The sequence below is a fragment of the Physella acuta genome, unplaced genomic scaffold (genome assembly GCF_028476545.2).
Source record: "Physella acuta isolate Inbredline_101_S28 unplaced genomic scaffold, ASM2847654v3 ptg000093l, whole genome shotgun sequence".
NCBI classification, from domain to species: domain Eukaryota; kingdom Metazoa; phylum Mollusca; class Gastropoda; family Physidae; genus Physella; species Physella acuta.
Genome location: NW_026731613.1, coordinates 21,732 through 48,204, shown reverse-complemented (window position 1 = coordinate 48,204; position 26,473 = coordinate 21,732). Strand labels below are relative to the sequence as shown.

At 36.1% G+C, this 26,473-nt stretch overlaps 1 protein-coding gene and 1 long non-coding RNA gene across 3 annotated transcripts; both read right to left on the bottom strand.

Moving 5' to 3' along the window:
• Window positions 1–756: 756 nt before the first annotated feature.
• On the bottom strand, window positions 757–26,473 carry LOC131929024 (uncharacterized). 2 transcript variants are annotated; one of them, XR_009383877.1, is made up of 3 exons: window positions 26,279–26,473; window positions 1,455–1,636; window positions 757–1,050 (listed from the first exon to the last, which is right to left on the bottom strand). It is a non-coding gene; the product is annotated as an uncharacterized LOC131929024 (long non-coding RNA). The 2 variants fall into 2 exon arrangements; XR_009383879.1 differs by lacking the exon at window positions 26,279–26,473 and adding an exon at window positions 22,918–23,034.
• Window positions 7,044–9,284, bottom strand: LOC131929012 (uncharacterized). Its single transcript, XM_059285208.1, has 6 exons — window positions 9,148–9,284; window positions 8,848–8,896; window positions 8,199–8,288; window positions 7,794–7,844; window positions 7,562–7,651; window positions 7,044–7,130 (listed from the first exon to the last, which is right to left on the bottom strand). The coding sequence occupies exons 1-6, from the start codon at window positions 9,226–9,228 to the stop codon at window positions 7,096–7,098; spliced, it is 396 nt and encodes a 131-aa protein (XP_059141191.1). The 5' UTR covers window positions 9,229–9,284; the 3' UTR covers window positions 7,044–7,095.

Here is a 26,473-nt window from a genome sequence, read left to right as displayed (position 1 = left end):
CTGCTGCCTTGTAGTTTGTTCTTTGATGGACAAAGGCTATGGAAGAGAATCCAAAAAGAAATGCAGGCTAAACTTGGGGTCAACTGGCCTGATGTTGCTAAACATGTTGACAAGTAATACTTGTGTAGAAGATCCCATCTAACACTACTAATAAGAACAAAGAAGAAGAAAGAATTTGTGAAATTGGAGCAGCTGTTTTATTTGTTGTGTGAACATGGTAGGAACACAAGGAAGAAATTTCAGATAAATGCTAACCTGATAAGTCTACAAGTACAAAAAACTTAAAATTGACTAAATGCTTATTTAATTTTTCACAACAAAATAATTCTAAACAAGCTGTAGTAGTCAAAATAGTGCAATGATTTCATACAGTTAAATCAAGAATGTAAGAGTAACATAACCTAAAACTTCAGAATTTAAAAAAAGAAAAAACTACTCATTGCATCTGATTACTAAAAACAAATATTTAAATTTCCTGTACCAAAACTTAACTTCTTTCAGGTTGTATACATTTTTTCCATACAATCCTAGACCTTTTTATCCCATTGGGCTTTGAATCTTTCAGGTTTAGAGACATGGTTTTACACCTTTGTCCTTCAAATGGATAGTTATGACCCAATCATATTTATATGATTATTTATACTACCATTATCAATGAGCTGCTGACAATGAGCTGCTGACCTTTTGGTACATTGACCTTCTAGTATTCAAACACAACACTTTGCAACAGAAAGATTGACAACAAAGTCTTTAAACAATTTCATTTGTTTATTCTGTTTGACAACTTAGGGCAAAACAGAAGTTTTACACAGCTGACTTAGACTTATGACAGACAAGACTATCTATAAATGACATAACTGGGACACAAGACAATGATGGCCGTTTCCTATGGCAACAAGAGAAGGACCAAACTAAATGTGCCTACTCCTTCCTTCCTGTTTGCACCAAACATCTTTATGACAACCCTCTGAACAACATCAGCTGCTTTAGCCAGTGGATGAGATCCTTGCAAGTCTCCTGTAGGACAGTCATGGTAGTTGGGCTTTACAACTGTGAATCAAGTATAGTGAAAGCTCATTTATATCCATAGCTTGAAGTATAGTGAAAGCTCATTATATCCATAGCTCATGTAGCAGAGGCGTAGCGATGGGGGGGGGGGGGGGGCAGGGGTGTACATATGTCCCCGGGCGCCGACCTTAGGGGGCGCCAAAATGGGTTGTAAAAACAAATTAAAATGTCATTTTAGCTGCACTTTTGCATTATAACTAGTTTGAGGGGGGTGCAAATTGAAAATTTGCTCCCGATGGGGGGCGCCAAATTGAAACTTTGTCCCCGGGCGCCGGGAAGGGTCGCTACGCCTCTGTCATGTAGTAAAGCAAAACAGCTATTGCAACAAAAGTACAAATGTATGTTTCAGTGAATCAGCTGACTGTGTGTTTAAAAACTGCACTTACTGGTGTATGTAGTTTCCACTTCTGCAACCATCTAGTGTACTGCTGCAGTCACATCCTGCTAAGTCTCATTACTTCTTAATGTCACGGAATATTTCATTGGTACTAAACAATTCCAGGCTTCTTGAGCTGTCCATTTTTTCTTTTTATTTTTCCGATCAGCTATACATATTTTGATGATTCACCTGAAAGCACATCAATTAAAACATTTAAAGCCTTTTTCTATGAAATGTTTAAAATATTTTTAAGCATAATTTTGCTGTTAAGAGGCCAGTAACACATCTACATATATGGGACCACAAGGGAGTAGCGTCTCCATTGTCCACCCCCCCCCCAATCAGTAACGTAAAGAACAACCTGAGTGGGTAAGACTAAGAATGGTCACCACACCCAACAGCGTGTGATAAGAAAGGCTATCCTAATATATAAATCCCCACGTTCGCACATCTCTCTCTCTCTCTCTCTCTTTCTCTGTCCGCAAAAAATTTTCGCCGGACATCACGTCAGAATCGGCAGCGATATATCGAGAACTTTTTACGGACTTTTGTTGAAAAAAATATGTTAGATGTTTTAAATGTATAACCACAAAATTATTTAAAGAAGAAAAATAAAAAATAAAGGCGTATTCGAATATAGAGAAACAGTATTATTTATGCAACCGGAAAAGCATTAATATATGTGAAAAAGAACGCATAAAACTGTGACGTCACTATTGCTTATACATTAACTAATGACGTCATCTGCCGTGTTTAGAATGAAAAGAAATGAACTATTTCATTCAAATTTGATTTAGATCTACGTACACTATGAAATGTATACAATACAATTTTTCCGGCCTAAACTCATAAAATTTATTTTATGTATTTGGATTCTAGATCTAGAGATTCTAGATCTAGACTAAATCTAAATCTACGCAATAACTAGATCTAGACGTAGACGCTAAGATCTAGATTTAGACTCTAACTTCTCTAAAATCAATTCCAAAAATAAATTTCTATATTAGGACTAAACTATTTCAAGACTTATTTATTTTATACAAAATCTTTGTTATGAACTGGCTAATTTGGGATAAAAAATTAATTTGAAAGAATAGGCATATTCGCGTAAGTTAAGATTTTAAAATACGTGTTTCATTCTCCGTATTTTATAAGGTGCCTAAATAGCGGAGATGTTAGTGTACATTAAACCACGCAGGTGGTGCGGGTTCGAGACACAGCAAGTCAGCTTGGTTAATGTATTCTTTTTTATTATGCTCGGGCTAAACTTAAAAAAAAAATTCTTTTAGAAATCTAGCTCTAGATCTAGATTGTCGGGTGTCCGATAGGGCACTTCCCGGCGCCGCAGGCGCTTCAAATCTGGCATGATCTTGCCTTGGTGCGACAGAACACGGGGGCCGGTTGGCCGAAAAGTCTACGATGTGGGGGTCAAAACTGACCTCGACTGACCGGTACCTTATATGAGCTATAAATCGAAAAAAAATGTCCACGGAGGAACCTCTTCATAACTCTTGAGGTCGTAGACCGACCTTCGGGCGAATTAATTAAGCATTCAAATTCTCAATGTTTTCGAAAGCCTAAGCGAAGCTGGGCAGCATGCCTAGTTTTTAAGAACTGTAATAGAAATGTATAAATATATGCAATATTTACCAAGTACAGATAATATTTGATAGAGTAATAAATGTTTTTTTTAAAAAAAAGACAAAAAAAATGCAATTTCGAGGGGAGGGGGTTTGTATGATCAACGTGTGATACTTAACACAATCAACTTTACACAAACATTATTCTACTTCGCACAAACATCATTCCATTTTATTTAAACATCATTCTAACAAAACAAAAAAAAATGGTTTCAGCGTGTATTTTTTTTAAAATTAATACAGAATGTACTCCACGTCACATTTCTACTCCGTCACTCCCACCCCAGGAAAATTAATAAAAATAATTTAATTGAAAATACACACCTTAACCAGTGTCGTCGTCCCGCACCCCTTTCCCGGAAGAAAAAACGTCAGAAATAAAACTTGGCGTTTCGTCATTTCCGCCCCCCCCCCCCCACCTGCAACCCAGAGGCGTAGCGACCCTTCCCGCCGCCTGGGGACACACTTTCAATTTGATGCCCCCCCCCCCCATATATTTTGATATTTATAACGCAAAACTGCAGCTAAAATGAGCTTTTAATTTTTTTCAACCCATTTTGGCGCCCCCTAAGGTCGGCGCCCGGGGACATATGTACCCTCCCCCCCGGCCCCCCCCCTCGCTACGCCTCTGCTGTAACCCCATGTTTATCCCTACCGACAGAAAACACCGTGTCGATAAACTGATTGCAAACATCGACCCAATACAACCACACTCAAACTTCTGTTGTGAAATATAAACCACGTTCATCACCGCCGCACGCATTAATGATTTAATTAAACATCCCATTAGACATAAAATAAACAAGCCAAACAATAAGCCACATAGATAAACCTTCTCAACGGGGAGGTAACTCCTACTTTTATTTCACTTGCGGCATCTGGTTATGCATAATGGTTGAATTTCTGTGTGTATTAGTGTATGGATTTCTGAGCATTAGTCAACGTATTTCTGATTGTAATTCCTCCATTAATGTCAGTTCAGCTAATTTAGTGAGAAATTATGTGTGTTGGATTTTAACATACGGACGTTTATCAGTAACTTTCATGTAGCTGTCTGTTGTAGATTAACAATCAAATGCTCTCCCCTCTGTCGTTTACGGTAATACAATTATTAACATTTCAATAGACCACAAACCCTTACAATTATTTAGCTTTTCTGCAACCACGACCTCCCCTTCCCTGATAATATAAATATTTTTAAATTATATATATATATATATATATATATATATATATATATATATATATATATATATATATATATATATACCAGAAAAGAATTGTAATTGTATTGTCAGAACTTGTATTGTGTAATAAAGCAGGATTGAGTTTCCCTAAAGGTTCCTTGTAAATCTATATGTAACGGTAGGTGTTCGGATAGCACTTACAGTGGTATCCAACGAGAGAAATGGCAGACACGTTTGTGAAAGATTTGCTTGTTTTCCAATTGAGAAAACACATAGGGGCAAAAATTTCTCAGTATATGCTGTCTTATAGGGGATACGATTATCAAATTGTGATGGCTTTTTTAAGAAACTGGAAATAAAGTACTGTTTCCGGTTACCGGAAACCGCTCATTTCGACGTATATATATATATATATATATATATATATACGTCGAAATGAGCGGTTTGGGTAGCCAAAGTAAAAGTCTGTGCATCTAATCTTGACAGAAAAACAGGCTCAAGTCATGAGACAACTACCCATAAGGTGCATAAATTGTTATGTTGGAGGAAATCCCCATCAGTATTACTGAAAAGAAATACTTTACAAATTAGAGAAGCAGGTCTAATAAGTAAGGTTTCCCATTCAAACCTGACGGTCTATGGGGCAAGTGAAGTAGAGTTCACTTGTTTCTGTGACCTTGGTATATGAAGAGATAGTGTGGACTCAGGGATGGTCTACTGACTTGAACCCGGATTCGAACTCGACTTGTGGGTTAGCAGTCCAGCTCTCTACCGCTAGACCACTCCATCCCATAAGCAGGTCAAATGGACATATTATATTATATCCAGACATACACATTTATCTTAATAGAAGTCTGCAGATTCCCAATAGCATTTTTAAAGACTTGAATTTAAATGAATTTTTCTAAAATTAGAAATGTTCACACCTGTCAATCATCAGTCAATAGTTAACATTTTAATTCAATGTATCACATGCTATAGCCAACTCACTAGTAAACTGATGTAGGCCTATAGTGATAGTTTCTTTATAGCATATAGCTTCTTTATAGCATGACAAAGGACTCACATTTAATCTTATTTAGTGAAGTGTAAGTATAATGGATGGGGAGATCCCTACTTTGAGACAAAATAAGATGCCAACACATTTTTTCACATCTAATTTATTAAAGCAATTTTTTTTTACAAAAACTAAAATATCTACATACATTTTGAGCTTGGTGTAAGTTGATGGACTAAATAAAGTGTTCTAAAAAATATTTAAACACATCAATTTGATTATGCACCTTCAATTTCAAACATTATAACAGTAAAATTGCAAGAGAAATACACATTTTTTTACTATTTTTATGCATATCAAAATTGATTTTTAAAATTAAAAACTTTAAAAAAAAAAAAAAAATTTAAAAAATACACCAATCTAAGGTACATTTACTAGAGAAGTCCATAATTTAAAAATAAAAGAAGTCCCTTTTGTCTCTTTATTCAGACTTTTTGTCTAGTTAGAATTTAAAAAAAAAAATGGGAACCAACAGAAACTAATTTTTTCAAATTTTAGTTACCAAAAGTATGATCAATTTTTAATGATCCAGGTTTTCTTGACATATGGTATCTGTGTTATATTGTTTGTGCAACAGCGTTTATACCAAAAATACTTTAATTACAATGCATGGCTTAAAAAAAAAATCTTAATGCTACTAGCATAACAAATTTGTTCATTACATTTTTTTTAAAATATTAAGTCATACATCTATTGTTCATTTAAAGTAGTTTTTTTAAAATCAGTCTTAAGGCTGCAAAAGTTTGATCAGAAAGAAGAAAAATCAATTAAGCTAAGTACCAATAGTATTACTTTAAACAAAAGTATAAAACTAACAAAATCTCTAATTTTGGTAACTAGAAACTAAAACAAGTAATTAAAAAAAGTCTAGTGACAATTTTAGCGCAATTTCCTTATGTTATATAAAAATAGCTCTGTCGTGGCGTAAATCAAGAGCAGGGTTAGTAAAACCATTGGTTAGTTATTAAAACGTTTTTTATTAATTTTTTTTTCAGTATTTTACATGTTTTATTTACAATAGAGTAACATGACTAAAAACCATTGCGCGCCTAGCTACCGAACGTGATGTCGCAGCCATTGAACGTGATGGCGCAGCTATTGAACGTGATGACGCGTGTGGTGTGGTTGGATAAAATGCCTACTAATTCGGTCCAAATTTTAATTAATTAAAAAAAAATTTTGTGACCGAACGAAAGGATATTTTTGAAAACTTTCTTCGGCAATATTGTTCTAAATTATGGCAGGAATCGATTGGTACATGTTTCAAGTCGCTAAGTGGTCTGGTTGCCGAGATATGGGCCAAAAACTGCATTTTTTCGAGGTTTTTTGGCTTTTCCTGGATATCCATGAAAGAAGCCCGGAATTTTTTTGGCCTATGTTCATCCTGGTAACTTGCTTAACATATTTGCTTTGGAACTAGTCCTCGATATTGCTTAGTTGAGGAGGAGATACGACTTAAAGCTGCGGACACACATCCATCCATCCATCCATTCCCAGAAAAGACGAGTTAATAAACGCAATTCTCCAGAATGGAAATTGCGCTAAAAATTATGGTAATTTACTATTTTAAAAAATAAATTATATTTTTTATGTGTTAAAAACTAGCACACACAAGTGTAAAAATATTGAACTATAAAAAGTAATTAAAACAGCAAATACAATACCCTTGATACCATACTCATATTTTTGATAGCTTGTTTTAATATGAAGTCAAACAAAATCGAAATCTTTCTTTTGAAGTAACTTTTTTCCAATATTTTCCATCTAACCAGGAGGATGATCTTGTTCTCTGGAGGGCTCTATATTTTTTTGAAAATGTTATAATGGTTAGTTGAATATGTACAAAACGCAGCCAGTACATCTTTTTACACTAGACCTACCAATGACAACTATCACATTAAAATAAAATTTTACATTATCTTGATTAACACTTTCGTTGACTTATTTTTTTAAAATGATTATTGATGCGCCCTACGATGGCCTTGTGTTTTAATTCCAAGGAATTATTTATTCATCTTAACCATCGTAACCAATTACTACATGGCTGATTTTATAGCCAACCATTTACTCTAACCTAAGTCTCTCCTTCTGTTACCATATCAGTTTTACTTTTTAAAATGATGGACTCCAGTCTGTCATCATGTCAACATTGTAGTTTATTTTTTTATCCCATGACTTTACCACCTTGTACACCTGATATATTTACTAAACAGCAAAACAAAAAACCTACTGTTTTCTTTTCGATCTACAGTCTCTAGCTCTTCTCTTTTCTCTGCCTCCGGTAACATTGGCACATTTGGTGGGGGTGGCATTTCTTGGCCTATGATTTAAAACATATTTGAGCATAAGTAATCAGTTATATGCATGGATTGATGTATGAATATATAATTGTACTATATACAAAGATTAACAAGCTGAATAAAATCTAAAGTTCAGGTTTGAAGAACAAAACAATGTCTCACTAGTTGTGACAGAATCTTGCTGAGGCTCTCCACTGGAAGTACTTGTTCTACCTTAAAAGATTAAAAAATGTATGTTAATTATTATGTTTGTCCAATGGTTATAATATCACACTCCCAGGGGAAGGGGATGATTCAGAATTACATGAGTGTGTGTTGGGGGTGGGGGGGGGGGGGGAAAGGGAAGGTCTGTTAACATAAAAAATTATTATTTTGTTACTTTTAAAACTGAATGTAAGTGGTTATTTCACATACTTTAATGAAAAATGTGTTGATATATAATATAAAATATATAGAAAAGTTGATCAAAATACTTTATCCAGAACCAGCTCAGTTAGCCCCATAGTAAGGGAAAGGTCCATGTGAATTTCATATATTAATTTGCCATCACACCATAATGAAACCCACTTTTTTCTTTCCTATCTACAGGTTCTTGCTCCTCTTTTTTCTCTGCCACTTGTGCCACAGGCATATTTGGTGGGGTTGACATTTCTGGGCCTTATGAAAATTAAAGAATCAAGAATTAGTGATGTATATATGTTGATGTCTATATATTTATACTGTACACATGGTACAGGTTGAATGAAAAAAAAAAGGAATGTTTAAATTTTAAAATAACTTTACTTATTTTAAATAAAAATTTGTAAAAGATAAAATCTGTATGTATCCAAATAGGAGCAAAATCCAAGCACTAACTTGATAGCCTTACCCATAGTTTGATTTTAGGTTAACTGTTGCTATTAAACTATATAAAAGTATTCTATTTGCTCTTTACCCTTTCTCATTCCTACCCACACAACTGTTGCATTAAATGTGGGTAAATTATTTAGTTTTTGAGAGTAGGCATTTAATGCCAACATTATACAGACACAAGAATTGTTAAAAACAAAGTTTTTCAGTGATTAGCTGTCTGACTTGCTGTTGTTCTCCATTGGGAGTGCTTGTGTCACCATTAAACAACAAAGTCTCTATGTTTGGTTTATTTTGGAATAATCATTATACTTATAAGGAATAAATCAAAATACAGTAAGCATAAGAAATTAAGAGAAAATTCTACCTGATGAGTGAACTTCAGTAGCTGTTTCATCACCAGTTTCCTGTTTCACCTGGAAGTGATAGAGGTTTTTATTTATTTTACCATGCAAAGCATGTTCAGAGAACCATTTTGATCTAAGCTCAATAAATACAAAAATTTCAAGTTTTCACATAAGAAAATGTTAAAGATAAAAAAATAATTTTCAAAACATTTTCAGTCAATTTTAGAAAGGAGAATTTGTTTACTTAAATTCAAATTAAATAATGGAAATCAGAAAATATAATTTATGTTATTATTGATTAAACAAATCACTTGACTTACTGGTTCTTCCATTAGGTCTTGGGGTTCACTGGTTTCCTGGCTGTTGTTAAAGTTGTTTGATACATCACCTGGTTCATCCATTAGGTGTTGGGGTTCACTGCATACTTTTTGTGGGTTGCTGGTTTCCTGACTGTTGTTAAAGTTGTTTGAAACTTCACCTGGTTCTTCCATTAGGTCTTGGGGTACACTGGTTTCCACTCTGTTGTTGAAGTTGATTGATACATCACTTTTCACCTTTAACCTCATTTTTGATTTCTTGGTTTCAACCCTATCTTTAGACACTGGGAGCTTTTTGTTGAGGTCCAGATTGATATGGATGTCAAATTTTAATTCATCATCTGACTCAAGGCTGACCTTGTTATGTTGCCATGAGGTTGTGCCAGTTGGAAGGTTCTCAGTCATGTTGGGGAGATCAGTCTGTGCAGCCGTGCTAATTCCAGTCAGTTGGTTGTGCAGGTTGTTTTGTAGCAAATTATTAATCATAGGCATATTTGAGCTCACATTATACCAAATGAGAGCCACCAAACACAACACTAGCAAATAAGGAGTGATGTGTGGGTGTACTCCTGATGCTTCTAATGAAGGCGGATTGTCATTGTTTTCATTGTCATCATCCGGTGCATCATTGCTTGGTCGGGCCATCTTCTTTAACTATCTATCTATATATATAATTCTCTTCTGGGAGCCGTTAGAAAACAAGCTGCAAGCGCCTCCTTGCAGTCCCCTCTCTTTCTCTCTATCACTATCACTACCACCCCACCCCACCCCCACATTGTCTGGTGATCTGTGGTCACGCTAAATGTTAGTGGGGGGGTTAGTGTTTTAAAGCAAATATTTTCAGTGGCAGCATTGGTACTGTTGAATTCACAAATTATGAATTACTGAAAAGTAGAAAATAAAACAACTAAATAGCGGCGTATGATACCCAGCGGGTCGGCTCGAATTATAATATAATACAATATGTTAAAATGAAGGGAATGATATTGTAAAGAAAACTCCAAAGATGTAATTAAATACATGTACAGAACTGTATTAATCAGTGCAATGGTTTGCCCTACTTTTGATCACAATTCGTCAATCGTTTTAATATGTTGTAAGCAGAATAGCATTTATTTTACAAGAATTACCAAATCGGTTGTGTTTTTTTTGGTCATGAATATTGTGTTTTGCGCTTTTTTGTTTTGTGTTTGTTGTGTGCGATGTGTAATTTTGAGTTCTGTTATATTCTGTACTAGCCGTCCTGGCCAGGCCCTGCTCTGGCTTCTGTGAAAAACCTTTCTGTTAAAGACCATTACCTGTGTGTTTAGTAATCATCATAAACCCGGCATTGCCCACCCAAACCACAACCAACCAAAACAACAAAACGCAAACATAACGCTAACACAATTACAAATACAAACGAAAACAAAAACCTAACAACAAACCCAACCACAATCACAAACACCAATACAAACACAAAGAAAAAACAAACAAAAAAGCAAACGAAAACAAAAACCTAACAACAAACCCAACCACAACCACAAACACCAATACGAACACAAAGAAAAAAAAAAACGAAAAAGCAAACGAAAACAAACCAAATACAAACGCAAAACCAACCACAAACACAAACCCAAAGAAAAAAAACACAAACGAAAAAGCAAACGAAAACAAACCAAATCCAAATGCAAAACCAACCACAAACACAAATACAAACCCAAAGAAAAAAACACAAACGAAAATGAAAAAAGAAAGAACAAAAACGAACCAAATCAAAACGCAACCACTAACGCAAACCCAACCTAAACACAAAGAAAACACTAAATGCGAACATAAACGCAAAGTGCTCACAGTCTAGCCCGGGGCAGAATCGCCTGTTTCAGCTTAATAATCGACTTTAGTACCCCAACTTATTCACTTATTCATAGTCTTTTGCACTCACTTAAACGAACGTAGGTGCCAAACCAAACCAAATGAACAATTATATACTCCAAGCTTATTCGTAAAATACCTACAACATTTGCACTTGATCAATCCCCGCTAATTATGTAATTATTTTTTTCCCCAACACCAAAACAAAGTAATAAAAAGTAAATGTTTTATAAAGGGAAGTAATTGTTTCCCTAATTTATCAAAGGGAAGTAAGTGCTAAAGGACTAAATATAAATAATTTTCAGACATAATTAGAATTTTTGTTATTTTTAAAAAATTGTGTTTAATGAACATGCCGACAATTATTACTATCAGTTTGAAAAATGAAAATTATTTCACAACACTTTCAATAGTAATTTTTTAACTCATAAATTTAGACTATGAGCACGATAATAGTCTAACACTTAAATTAATAGAAGTATGTCAACGACAAACTTATTACATGTTACATACAGTATTGAGCTTTATATATTAGATTTCAAAATAAATACTAATTTTTTTTCTAGCATTATATATATATATTGTGCCTTATCTGGACTTGCCACCCCTAACCCTACTTTAAAATCCTGCATATGTCTTTAGGGTAAAGGGCCCTTGTCTTTTATGTTCACTGGCCGCACACTGATCAATTTTGTTACTGCCGAGCAGTCAATTAAAATGTTTTTAGATGAGTACATAAGATGGATAGGCCTAGCTGTATAGAGCTAACCTGTAAGTCTCGAGTTCAAATCGCGGTTCAAGGCAGTAGAGTGTCTCTAAGTCCAACCAGCTCTGATAGGTACCTAACTCATGTTAGTGTAAATAAAGGCAGATGGGCATAGGGCTGACCACACTATTCCTTCATATGCCCAGGTCACAGAAACAAGTGAACTCTACTTCACTTGCCCCGTAGACCGTCAGGTTTACTTTTTTACATAATAAAACATTGAAACCTTAAAATAACGCACTTATGTTAAGTGCATTAAAATTATGATAGTCGAAAAAAAAGTTTCTTTTGACTCAGTAGTAATAGATTTGGTTACTCATAATATTATTTAAACACTTGGGTACGAGTGTATTGAAAACATGAATTATTTTCTGCTTTTCAATAACCAGGAATACTAAAAGTATAATAAAAATAGCACATTTTGAAAGCATTCAGCACCATATTAATTTTCCATTAATATAATTCTTAAATCTAAACCCCCAAAATGTCTAGATTAGTTTTCTATTTCTTTATTAATACCTGATACTAGCTTACCAAATCATTAGTTCTATACTAGAGTTATCTGCCCCCTTGATATACAATCTCTGCTCTAAGATATTTATAAAATCATTTGTGTATACACTATACTGGCTGTTTCCTAAGTAGCTGGACACAGAATGACTAAATGCAATGCAGAGCAGTGGGACTAATTTGACTGTTCACTTCCCATACTACTGGACCTTGAGGGTCATAAATGACATAACAAAATTAACTTGAATCATTTACTTATCAGTGATCTAAGAACAGTAATCCATTGCATATTCCCTGCCAAGGGATTAGTTTGAGTTAAAATAATAGTTGAATAGTTGTTTAAAAGCAAGTGGAAGTTCGAGGGTTTTATTGTCATTAAGGGGAAATTCAGCCTTTAAAAAACTATAGTCTATTTTAATTTATAGAATCGCATTATTTCATATATGCCCCTAGCATTCTCTGTAGACTTACACTTTTTTCTATACAGTGTTGAAAAAAAAAAAAAAATTTCATTTGGTCAGAAATTCCTGTTTGTCAAAGTGTTGAAACAAATTTGGTCAGAAATTCCTGTTTGTCAACAATTGAAATAAACCAGTTTTGCCTGTTAAAATGGTTTCCTCATAATAATTAGAATTTATAGATCTATCTAGACTGCTATAAACAGAGGTAGTTTATACCTAGATTGTAGATGTGAGTATTAATAAAGTTTACTAAAATTGGCTTAAAATTAACCCCATTGTTGTACGCCTTGGCCTTGCAGGTTATGTAGACCCGACCTAGATTTAGAGATCTATTACTACTGTGCTCTAATGAGTAATAGTAGGCTACTAGATTATCTACTACTATTCTGAATTAGGCCCTAGATTCTAGATCGGTATCTTTTTACTAGATCTAATGACGGCCAACGCAACGAAATTTATGTATTGGTTGGCATTACTTCACTTTTAGAATTGACCTATGAAAATAAATGAAAACGACAGTTTACCTCTTGACTTTACACAGTCAACAAACAAGAAGTTACGACAGTTACGTTACGTCACTGTTCCAGGTTTAAAAAAAAATTTAACCGTTTTTAACGCATATAGATCTAAATTGTTTTCATTCAAATGCAAATGTTGTGCTTTATTTCATCCCAAAATGTATGATAAAGCGTTATTAATATAAAACAAGGAAGCCTAATTTTTTAATCTATTTTCTGGGCTTATGCCGAGGTCAACAAAAAAATAATACTAGGTCTTATATATATTGCTTAATATGGCTTATATCAATCCTGACAGATTTGTTTTCTTATTTACAAGAGTTCACAGTTTAACACATACTAGTTTTATTTCTTTGTAATAGCACAGTCAGTATCTGTCGTTCTCTAGACACGTGTGGAGGTAGAGAGAGGAGGGGGGGGTGTCAAACGTGTGGTCACTTAAATTATATGGGCTTGGTAGGGATTTATCATAGGGCTACTTCATGATGAACACATTTTTAAAGTAAATATGAACATCTTTTTATGTAATAAGTAAAAATATTTAAAGATTTGGATATGTAGGGCTAATAGTTTGCGTGTGCTGTTCGTTAATTGGTTACAACAGCTGAGCAGTTGACTGCTACACGTTAATTCTGGTTAGTTTTTCGTCACATGATTTTTACCGCAGTCACTGCTATCTCGCTACACGGTGTGTAGCATGGCGCGAACAGATTTAAAAATAAGTGATACGGGCGTCTATAGACCAAGAGACGGATCGATGCTGCACACGACTATGCACACTATTTATATTTGGGTCTAGCACGACAGCCAGGGGAAACAACGCAATTTATTTTAGGGGGGAAAATTCAACCTATTCTGGTTATATCCCCTTAACGGGAAAAATGTTGTCGTTTTGTTGGAAATAATTGTGTGCGTTTAATAGAAATTGTTAACAGAGAACAAAAGTTAACCTATCGAAATATTGTTGCTGGTTTTGGTATTTAAGAGCATTAATTTGATCTTGCATGAGTAGCATGGAATGTTCAGTGATCATGTTCAAAAATCATATTCTTGCAATTAGTTTATCGACACGGTGTTTTCTGTCGGTAGGGATAAACATGGGGTTACAGCAGAGGCGTAGCGAGGGGGGGGGGGGTTCATATGTCCCCGGGCGCCGACATTAGGGGGCGCCAAATTGGGTTGAAAAAAAATTAAAAGCTCATTTTTGCTGCAGTTTTGCGTTATAAATATAAAAATATATGGGGGGGGGGGGGGCATCAAATTGAAAGTGTGTCCCCAGGCGCCGGGAAGGGTCGCTACGCCTCTGGGTTGCAGGTTAGGGGGGGGGGCGGAAATGCGGAAATGGCGAAACGCCAAGTTTTATTTCTCACGTTTTTTCTTCCGGGAAAGGGGTGCGGGACGACGACACTGGTTAAGGTGTGTATTTTCAATTAAATTATTTTTATTAATTTTCCTGGGGTGGGAGTGACGGGGTAGAAATGTGACGTGGAGTACATTCTGTATTTATTTAAAAAAAAACACACGCTGAAACCATTTTTTTTTTGTTTTGTTTTGTTAGAATGATGTTTAAATAAAATGGAATGATGTTTGTGCGAAGTAGAATAATGTTTGTGCGAAGTAGAATAATGTTTGTGCGAAGTAGAATAATGTTTGTGCGAAGTAGAATGTTTGTATAAAGTTGATTGTGTTAAGTAGAATGATCTTTGTGTAAAGTTGAATGTCTGTGTGTAGTAGAATGTTTGTTAAAATAAAAAGATGTTTGAGGAAAGTTCAACGAGGTTTTTGTAAAGTACAGGATAAATAAAAATGATAGTTGCAGTGAGGTTAATGCAATTAGTAATAAAACAGATATTGTTAGTTACCTCACAAGGTAACTGTCTTTAACTTTTGAGGTAACTAACACTTCCGTTTTATTAATAATTGTAAAATACAATGATGTTTGTGATTAGTTGAATGATGTTTGTGTAAAGTACAATTATGCTTGCATAAACTGTATTAAGCTTACCTGAATTGATACAAAACTTCCAACGATTAATCCAAGCCTCGATTAATCCAAGCCTCGTTCCCAAAGTAAAAAAAAAATCCTACAATTTAAAAAAAAAAAGTTTAAACTTCCTCGTGAAAATGTTTTTAATTCAAACACTTTCGGGGGGAAACAAAACAATCCCAACAACCAAATTAGAAAAGTCCTCACACTTTCAATTTAGGGAACATACCCGCAAAACGATGACGTCACGCAGAGAGGGACACACACACACACACACACACGGTAGCCAGGTAGCTGACCTGGATTTGACAAACGTTTCGGTGTTTGGTGAGGCCGGCTGTACGTCACATCCGGTGACAATACCGGCTGTGTTGCGGTGAGCACACGCGAGGAGGGGGGAGGGGTGACATTGATACCTGAGCGGAGGTCAAGGTCGAGTGCACAGGTGTTCCTACAATGTCGACGTACTCAGCTGGTCCACGAGCGTGTTGGGGATTGATTGGTGAGTGGATAGGCCCCTGTTGGTCAAGTGAGTTGGTTTTTTTTTTTTGTGGTTTATCAATGCCCAGACTACGAACCCAACGCTGTGATTCGGACTTCGAACGTCATATCGACATATATGGCGATTCCGGCTGAGAAGGTCCTGTCGGTCCTACACTATGATTAAGTTGATTCGTACCTCGAACGCCCCGTTGACCCACACATTGGCTCAGGTTACGAACGACATATGGTCCTAACAGTGAATGCCATGTGGACCCTACACCATGATTGGGGTGATTCGGACTTCGAATCCCCCCCCCCCCCCCATTGATAGACCCATTGGCTCATGTTACGAACACCCAGTGATCCGGATTACGAACGCTGGGTCACCACCCGATGACTCCCGCTACGAACACACTGATGGACCAACATCAAGCTCCGGATTACGAACTCTTGGTCGACCAAAAGATTCTCGCTTACGAACGCCCGGTCACCTCACACCGTGATTCAGACTACGAACGCCTGGACTCGACGCCGTGATTCGGATAACGAACGATCAGTAGACCGACACAGTGAATCTCGTCACGAATGGCGATTCGGATTATGAATCGCATCGTTTTCCCAAATTGTAAAAGCACATTTTTTTTTAAATAAATAGTATTACAAAGTGTAACCATTCTTCTAACCAAATTTAAACTACCAACAAAGAAAGTCTGGTCGAGCTTTAGAGCGTGCGACTGCTAACCCGAAAGTCTCAAGTTCGGATCTGTAGGATTTGCTTGAGTCCACCCAGCTCTGATGGGTAACTGGTTAATTTTGGGAAAAGTAATTTCGCCAGATTATCCTTTGACATGCTGAGCTCACAGAAACAGGTGAACTCTACCTCATCTTCCCTATTGACCGGAATGATAGAAAAAAGTTTTTAAAAAACTAGTAACTAAAAAAAATGTAAACAAATAATCCGAAATAAAATGGGACGGAGTGGCCTAGCGGTAGAGAGCTAAACTGCCAACGCGTAAGTCTCAATTTCGAATCCGGGTTCATGTCAGTAGAACGTCCCAGCTGGGCATAGTGCTGACCACACTATCCCTTCATATGCCAAGGTCGCTGAAACAGATAAACTCTACTTCATCTGCCCCGTGTGTCTTTGGCACGAACGGGAAATGATGACGAATCTTAAATAAAATGTCTGCATGTATCTATTTATAACGAATCCAATGTGTATCTACCCTATCAGATAACGACATTGATTACGTACGTATCGGATAATGAACTTTGACCTCATCTAAGTTCATTATCCCCACGGTATTTGTACGCTTCTCACCGGCGACGTTACATAAAACCCCATGTCACTGTTATCGAAATATCTGGAGAAGAAAAGAATCGGCCGGCTTTAAGCTTTGGACCTGATCTAGAGGCGAATACTTGGCGAACGGGGTATCAGATTTCTGGTTGTTCTCAAAGCAGGAAGTCTGAGTGGGAATAAGCAGTAAAGCATTTTAATAGGCTGTATATAGGATAGATGTTATGTTGTTGTATGTATGTATATATATATATATATATATATATATATATATATATATATATATATATATATATATATATATATATATATATATATATATATATATATATCCTAATATATAATAGCCTATGTGCGCACTTCTCTCTCTCTCTGTCTGTCCGCAAAATATTTTCGACGGATATCACATCAGAATCGGCAGCGATACATCGATACCTTTATACGGACTTTTGTTGAAAATAATATGTTAGATGTTTTAAATGTATAACCACAGTTTTATTTAAAGAAGAAAAATAAAAAATAAAGGCGTATTCGAATGTAGAGAAACTGTTTTAATTATGCAACAGGAAAAGCGTTTATAGTTGTGAAAAAGAATGCATAAAACAGTGACGTCATTAATGTTTATACATTAACTAATGACGTCATCTGCCGTTTTTAGAATAAAAAGAAATGAACAATTTCATTCAAATTTTATTTAGATCTACGTACGCTAGAACATTTATACAATACAATTTTGCTCGGGCTAAACTTAAAAAAAAAATTCTATTAGGATTCTAGATCTAGATCATCTAGATCTAAGGAAAAACTAGACTTACACAGATGTAGACCCTACCTAGATCTAGAATCTATTCAAATAATACATTTCTTTACTAAAGTATTTCATGCCTTAATTACTTTATTGTAATCTTTGTTTATCTATGCAATTTGCTAATCTCTATAATATATAAAGCAAAGTTGTCGGGTGCCCGACAGGGCACTTCCCGGCGCCGCAGGCGCTTCAAATTTGGCAGGATCTTGCCTTGGGGCGACAGAACATGGGGGCCGGTTGGCCGAAAAGTCTACGATGAGGGGGTCAAAACTGACCTCGACTGACCGGCGCCTTATATGAGCTATAAATCGAAAAAAAAATGTCCACGTAGGAACCTCTTCATAACTCCTGAGGTCGTAGACCGACCCTCGGGCGAATTAATTGTATTCAAATTCTCAATGTTTTCGAAAGCCAAAGCGAAGCTGGGCAGCATGTCTAGTATATATATATATATACTGTTTTATGCATTCTTTTTCACAACTATAAACGCTTTTCCTGTTGCATAATTAAAACAGTTTCTCTACATTCGAATACGCCTTTATTTTTTATTTTTCTTCTTTAAATAAAACTGTGGTTATACATTTAAAACATCTAACATATTATTTTCAACAAAAGTCCGTATAAAGGTATCGATGTATCGCTGCCGATTCTGATGTGATATCCGTCGAAAATATTTTGCGGACAGACAGAGAGAGAGAGAAGTGCGCACATAGGCTATTATATATTAGGATATATATATATATATATATATATATATATATATATATATATATATATATATATATATATATACATACATACAACAACATAACATCTATCCTATATACAGCCTATTAAAATGCTTTACTGCTTATTCCCACTCAGACTTCCTGCTTTGAGAACAACCAGAAATCTGATACCCCGTTCGCCAAGTATTCGCCTCTAGATCAGGTCCAAAGCTTAAAGCCGGCCGATTCTTTTCTTCTCCAGATATTTCGATAACAGTGACATGGGGTTTTATGTAACGTCGCCGGTGAGAAGCGTACAAATACCGTGGGGATAATGAACTTAGATGAGGTCAAAGTTCATTATCCGATACGTACGTAATCAATGTCGTTATCTGATAGGGTAGATACACATTGGATTCGTTATAAATAGATACATGCAGACATTTTATTTAAGATTCGTCATCATTTCCCGTTCGTGCCAAAGACACACGGGGCAGATGAAGTAGAGTTTATCTGTTTCAGCGACCTTGGCATATGAAGGGATAGTGTGGTCAGCACTATGCCCAGCTGGGACGTTCTACTGACATGAACCCGGATTCGAAATTGAGACTTACGCGTTGGCAGTTTAGCTCTCTACCGCTAGGCCACTCCGTCCCATTTTATTTCGGATTATTTGTTTACATTTTTTTTAGTTACTAGTTTTTTAAAAACTTTTTTCTATCATTCCGGTCAATAGGGAAGATGAGGTAGAGTTCACCTGTTTCTGTGAGCTCAGCATGTCAAAGGATAATCTGGCGAAATTACTTTTCCCAAAATTAACCAGTTACCCATCAGAGCTGGGTGGACTCAAGCAAATCCTACAGATCCGAACTTGAGACTTTCGGGTTAGCAGTCGCACGATCTAAAGCTCGACCAGACTTTCTTTGTTGGTAGTTTAAATTTGGTTAGAAGAATGGTTACACTTTGTAATACTATTTATTTAAAAAAAAAATGTGCTTTTACAATTTGGGAAAACGATGCGATTCATAATCCGAATCGCCATTCGTGACGAGATTCACTGTGTCGGTCTACTGATCGTTCGTAGTCCGAATCACGGTGTCGAGTCCAGGCGTTCGTAGTCTGAATCACGGTGTGAGGTGACCGGGCGTTCGTAAGCGAGAATCTTTTGGTCGACCAAGAGTTCGTAATCCGGAGCTTGATGTTGGTCCATCAGTGTGTTCGTAGCGGGAGTCATCGGGTGGTGACCCAGCGTTCGTAATCCGGATCACTGGGTGTTCGTAACATGAGCCAATGGGTCTATCAATGGAGGGGGGGGGGATTCGAAGTCCGAATCACCCCAATCATGGTGTAGGGTCCACATGGCATTCACTGTTAGGGCCATATGTCGTTCGTAACCTGAGCCAATGTGTGGGTCAACGGGGCGTTCGAGGTGCGAATCAACTTAATCATAGTGTAGGACCGACAGGACCTTCTCAGCCGGAATCGCCATATATGTCGATATGACGTTCGAAGTCCGAATCACAGCGTTGGGTTCGTAGTCCGGGCATTGATAAACCACAAAAAAAACCCAACTTACTTGACCAACAGGGGCCGACAACTATCCACTCACCAATCAATCCCCAACACGCTCGTGGACCAGCTGAGTACGTCGACATTGTAGGAACACCTGTGCACTCGACCTTGACCTCCGCTCAGGTATCAATGTCACCCCTCCCCCCTCCTCGCGTGTGCTCACCGCAACACAGCCGGTATTGTCACCGGATGTGACGTACAGCCGGCCTCACCAAACACCGAAACGTTTGTCAAATCCAGGTCAGCTACCTGGCTACCGTGTGTGTGTGTGTGTGTGTGTGTCCCTCTCTGCGTGACGTCATCGTTTTGCGGGTATGTTCCCTAAATTGAAAGTGTGAGGACTTTTCTAATTTGGTTGTTGGGATTGTTTTGTTTCCCCCCAAAATTGTTTGAATTAAAAATACGTTCACGAGGAAGTTTAAACTTTTTTTTTGAAATTGTAGGATTTTTTTTTTTTACTTTGGGAACGAGGCTTGGATTAATCGTTGGAAGTTTTGTATCAATTCAGGTAAGCTGCTTAATACAGTTTATGCAAGCATAATTGTACTTTACACAAACATCATTCAACTATACACAAACATCATTGTATTTTACAATTATTAATAAAACGGAAGTGTTAGTTACCTCAAAAGTTAAAGACAGTTACCTTGTGAGGTAACTAACAATATCTGTTTTATTACTAATTGCATTAACCTCACTGCAACTATCATTTTTATTTATCCTGTACTTTACAAAAACCTCGTTGAACTTTCCTCAAACATCTTTTTATTTTAACAAACATTCTACTACACACAGACATTCAACTTTACACAAAGATCATTCTACTTAACACAATCAACTTTATACAAACATTCTACTTCGCACAAACATTATTCTACTTCGCACAAACATTATTCTACTTCGCACAAACATTATTCTACTTCGCACAAACATCATTCCATTTTATTTAAACATCATTCTAACAAAACAAAACAAAAAAAAATGGTTTCAGCGTGTGTTTTTTTTTAAAATAAATACAGAATGTACTCCACGTCACATTTCTACCCCGTCACTCCCACCCCAGGAAAATTAATAAAAATAATTTAATTGAAAATACACACCTTAACCAGTGTCGTCGTCCCGCACCCCTTTCCCGGAAGAAAAAACGTGAGAAATAAAACTTGGCGTTTCGCCATTTCCGCATTTCCGCCCCCCCCCCCCCTAACCTGCAACCCAGAGGCGTAGCGACCCTTCCCGGCGCCTGGGGACACACTTTCAATTTGATGCCCCCCCCCCCCCCATATATTTTTATATTTATAACGCAAAACTGCAGCAAAAATGAGCTTTTAATTTTTTTTCAACCCATTTTGGCGCCCCCTAATGTCGGCGCCCGGGGACATATGAACCCCCCCCCCCCTCGCTACGCCTCTGCTGTAACCCCATGTTTATCCCTACCGACAGAAAACACCGTGTCGATAAACTAATTGCAAGAATATGATTTTTGAACATGATCACTGAACATTCCATGCTACTCATGCAAGATCAAATTAATGCTCTTAAATACCAAAACCAGCAACAATATTTCGATAGGTTAACTTTTGTTCTCTGTTAACAATTTCTATTAAACGCACACAATTATTTCCAACAAAACGACAACATTTTTCCCGTTAAGGGGATATAACCAGAATAGGTTGAATTTTCCCCCCTAAAATAAATTGCGTTGTTTCCCCTGGCTGTCGTGCTAGACCCAAATATAAATAGTGTGCATAGTCGTGTGCAGCATCGATCCGTCTCTTGGTCTATAGACGTCCGTATCACTTATTTTTAAATCTGTTCGCGCCATGCTACACACCGTGTAGCGAGATAGCAGTGACTGCGGTAAAAATCATGTGACGAAAAACTAACCAGAATTAACGTGTAGCAGTCAACTGCTCAGCTGTTGTAACCAATTAACGAACAGCACACGCAAACTATTAGCCCTACATATCCAAATCTTTAAATATTTTTACTTATTACATAAAAAGATGTTCATATTTACTTTAAAAATGTGTTCATCATGAAGTAGCCCTATGATAAATCCCTACCAAGCCCATATAATTTAAGTGACCACACGTTTGACCCCCCCCCCTCCTCTCTCTACCTCCACACGTGTCTAGAGAACGACAGATACTGACTGTGCTATTACAAAGAAATAAAACTAGTATGTGTTAAACTGTGAACTCTTGTAAATAAGAAAACAAATCTGTCAGGATTGATATAAGCCATATTAAGCAATATATATAAGACCTAGTATTATTTTTTGTTGACCTCGGCATAAGCCCAGAAAATAGATTAAAAAATTAGGCTTCCTTGTTTTATATTAATAACGCTTTATCATACATTTTGGGATGAAATAAAGCACAACATTTGCATTTGAATGAAAACAATTTAGATCTATATGCGTTAAAAACGGTTAAATTTTTTTTTAAACCTGGAACAGTGACGTAACGTAACTGTCGTAACTTCTTGTTTGTTGACTGTGTAAAGTCAAGAGGTAAACTGTCGTTTTCATTTATTTTCATAGGTCAATTCTAAAAGTGAAGTAATGCCAACCAATACATAAATTTCGTTGCGTTGGCCGTCATTAGATCTAGTAAAAAGATACCGATCTAGAATCTAGGGCCTAATTCAGAATAGTAGTAGATAATCTAGTAGCCTACTATTACTCATTAGAGCACAGTAGTAATAGATCTCTAAATCTAGGTCGGGTCTACATAACCTGCAAGGCCAAGGCGTACAACAATGGGGTTAATTTTAAGCCAATTTTAGTAAACTTTATTAATACTCACATCTACAATCTAGGTATAAACTACCTCTGTTTATAGCAGTCTAGATAGATCTATAAATTCTAATTATTATGAGGAAACCATTTTAACAGGCAAAACTGGTTTATTTCAATTGTTGACAAACAGGAATTTCTGACCAAATTTGTTTCAACACTTTGACAAACAGGAATTTCTGACCAAATGAAATTTTTTTTTTTTTTTCAACACTGTATAGAAAAAAGTGTAAGTCTACAGAGAATGCTAGGGGCATATATGAAATAATGCGATTCTATAAATTAAAATAGACTATAGTTTTTTAAAGGCTGAATTTCCCCTTAATGACAATAAAACCCTCGAACTTCCACTTGCTTTTAAACAACTATTCAACTATTATTTTAACTCAAACTAATCCCTTGGCAGGGAATATGCAATGGATTACTGTTCTTAGATCACTGATAAGTAAATGATTCAAGTTAATTTTGTTATGTCATTTATGACCCTCAAGGTCCAGTAGTATGGGAAGTGAACAGTCAAATTAGTCCCACTGCTCTGCATTGCATTTAGTCATTCTGTGTCCAGCTACTTAGGAAACAGCCAGTATAGTGTATACACAAATGATTTTATAAATATCTTAGAGCAGAGATTGTATATCAAGGGGGCAGATAACTCTAGTATAGAACTAATGATTTGGTAAGCTAGTATCAGGTATTAATAAAGAAATAGAAAACTAATCTAGACATTTTGGGGGTTTAGATTTAAGAATTATATTAATGGAAAATTAATATGGTGCTGAATGCTTTCAAAATGTGCTATTTTTATTATACTTTTAGTATTCCTGGTTATTGAAAAGCAGAAAATAATTCATGTTTTCAATACACTCGTACCCAAGTGTTTAAATAATATTATGAGTAACCAAATCTATTACTACTGAGTCAAAAGAAACTTTTTTTTCGACTATCATAATTTTAATGCACTTAACATAAGTGCGTTATTTTAAGGTTTCAATGTTTTATTATGTAAAAAAGTAAACCTGACGGTCTACGGGGCAAGTGAAGTAGAGTTCACTTGTTTCTGTGACCTGGGCATATGAAGGAATAGTGTGGTCAGCCCTATGCCCATCTGCCTTTATTTACACTAACATGAGTTAGGTACCTATCAGAGCTGGTTGGACTTAGAGACACTCTACTGCCTTGAACCGCGATTTGAACTCGAGACTTACAGGTTAGCTCTATACAGCTAGGCCTATCCATCTTATGTACTCATCTAAAAACATTTTAATTGACTGCTCGGCAGTAACAAAATTGATCAGTGTGAGGCCAGTGAACATAAAAGACAAGGGCCCTTTACCCTAAAGACATATGCAGGATTTTAAAGTAGGGTTAGGGGTGGCAAGTCCAGATAAGGCACAGTATATATATATAATGCTAGAAAAAAAATTAGTATTTATTTTGAAATCTAATATATAAAGCTCAATACTGTATGTAACATGTAATAAGTTTGTCGTTGACATACTTCTATTAATTTAAGTGTTAGACTATTATCGTGCTCATAGTCTAAATTTATGAGTTAAAAAATTACTATTGAAAGTGTTTTGAAATAATTTTCATTTTTCAAACTGATAGTAATAATTGTCGGCATGTTCATTAAACACAATTTTTAAAAAATAACAAAAATTCTAATTATGTCTGAAAATTATTTATATTTAGTCCTTTAGCACTTACTTCCCTTTGATAAATTAGGGAAACAATTACTTCCCTTTATAAAACATTTACTTTTTATTACTTTGTTTTGGTGTTGGGGAAAAAAATAATTACATAATTAGCGGGGATTGATCAAGTGCAAATGTTGTAGGTATTTTACGAATAAGCTTGGAGTATATAATTGTTCATTTGGTTTGGTTTGGCACCTACGTTCGTTTAAGTGAGTGCAAAAGACTATGAATAAGTGAATAAGTTGGGGTACTAAAGTCGATTATTAAGCTGAAACAGGCGATTCTGCCCCGGGCTAGACTGTGAGCACTTTGCGTTTATGTTCGCATTTAGTGTTTTCTTTGTGTTTAGGTTGGGTTTGCGTTAGTGGTTGCGTTTTGATTTGGTTCGTTTTTGTTCTTTCTTTTTTCATTTTCGTTTGTGTTTTTTTCTTTGGGTTTGTATTTGTGTTTGTGGTTGGTTTTGCATTTGGATTTGGTTTGTTTTCGTTTGCTTTTTCGTTTGTGTTTTTTTTCTTTGGGTTTGTGTTTGTGGTTGGTTTTGCGTTTGTATTTGGTTTGTTTTCGTTTGCTTTTTCGTTTGTTTTTTTCTTTGTGTTCGTATTGGTGTTTGTGGTTGTGGTTGGGTTTGTTGTTAGGTTTTTGTTTTCGTTTGCTTTTTTGTTTGTTTTTTCTTTGTGTTTGTATTGGTGTTTGTGATTGTGGTTGGGTTTGTTGTTAGGTTTTTGTTTTCGTTTGTATTTGTAATTGTGTTAGCGTTATGTTTGCGTTTTGTTGTTTTGGTTGGTTGTGGTTTGGGTGGGCAATGCCGGGTTTATGATGATTACTAAACACACAGGTAATGGTCTTTAACAGAAAGGTTTTTCACAGAAGCCAGAGCAGGGCCTGGCCAGGACGGCTAGTACAGAATATAACAGAACTCAAAATTACACATCGCACACAACAAACACAAAACAAAAAAGCGCAAAACACAATATTCATGACCAAAAAAAACACAACCGATTTGGTAATTCTTGTAAAATAAATGCTATTCTGCTTACAACATATTAAAACGATTGACGAATTGTGATCAAAAGTAGGGCAAACCATTGCACTGATTAATACAGTTCTGTACATGTATTTAATTACATCTTTGGAGTTTTCTTTACAATATCATTCCCTTCATTTTAACATATTGTATTATATTATAATTCGAGCCGACCCGCTGGGTATCATACGCCGCTATTTAGTTGTTTTATTTTCTACTTTTCAGTAATTCATAATTTGTGAATTCAACAGTACCAATGCTGCCACTGAAAATATTTGCTTTAAAACACTAACCCCCCCACTAACATTTAGCGTGACCACAGATCACCAGACAATGTGGGGGTGGGGTGGGGTGGTAGTGATAGTGATAGAGAGAAAGAGAGGGGACTGCAAGGAGGCGCTTGCAGCTTGTTTTCTAACGGCTCCCAGAAGAGAATTATATATATAGATAGATAGTTAAAGAAGATGGCCCGACCAAGCAATGATGCACCGGATGATGACAATGAAAACAATGACAATCCGCCTTCATTAGAAGCATCAGGAGTACACCCACACATCACTCCTTATTTGCTAGGGTTGTGTTTAGTGGCTCTCATTTGGTATAATGTGAGCTCAAATATGCCTATGATTAATAATTTGCTACAAAACTACCTGCACAACCAACTGACTGGAATTAGCACGGCTGCACAGACTGATCTCCCCAACATGACTGAGAACCTTCCAACTGGCACAACCTCATGGCAACATAACAAGTTCAGCCTTGAGTCAGGTGATGAATTAAAATTTGACATCCATATTAATCTGGACCTCAACAAAAAGCTCCCAGTGTCTAAAGATAGAGTTGAA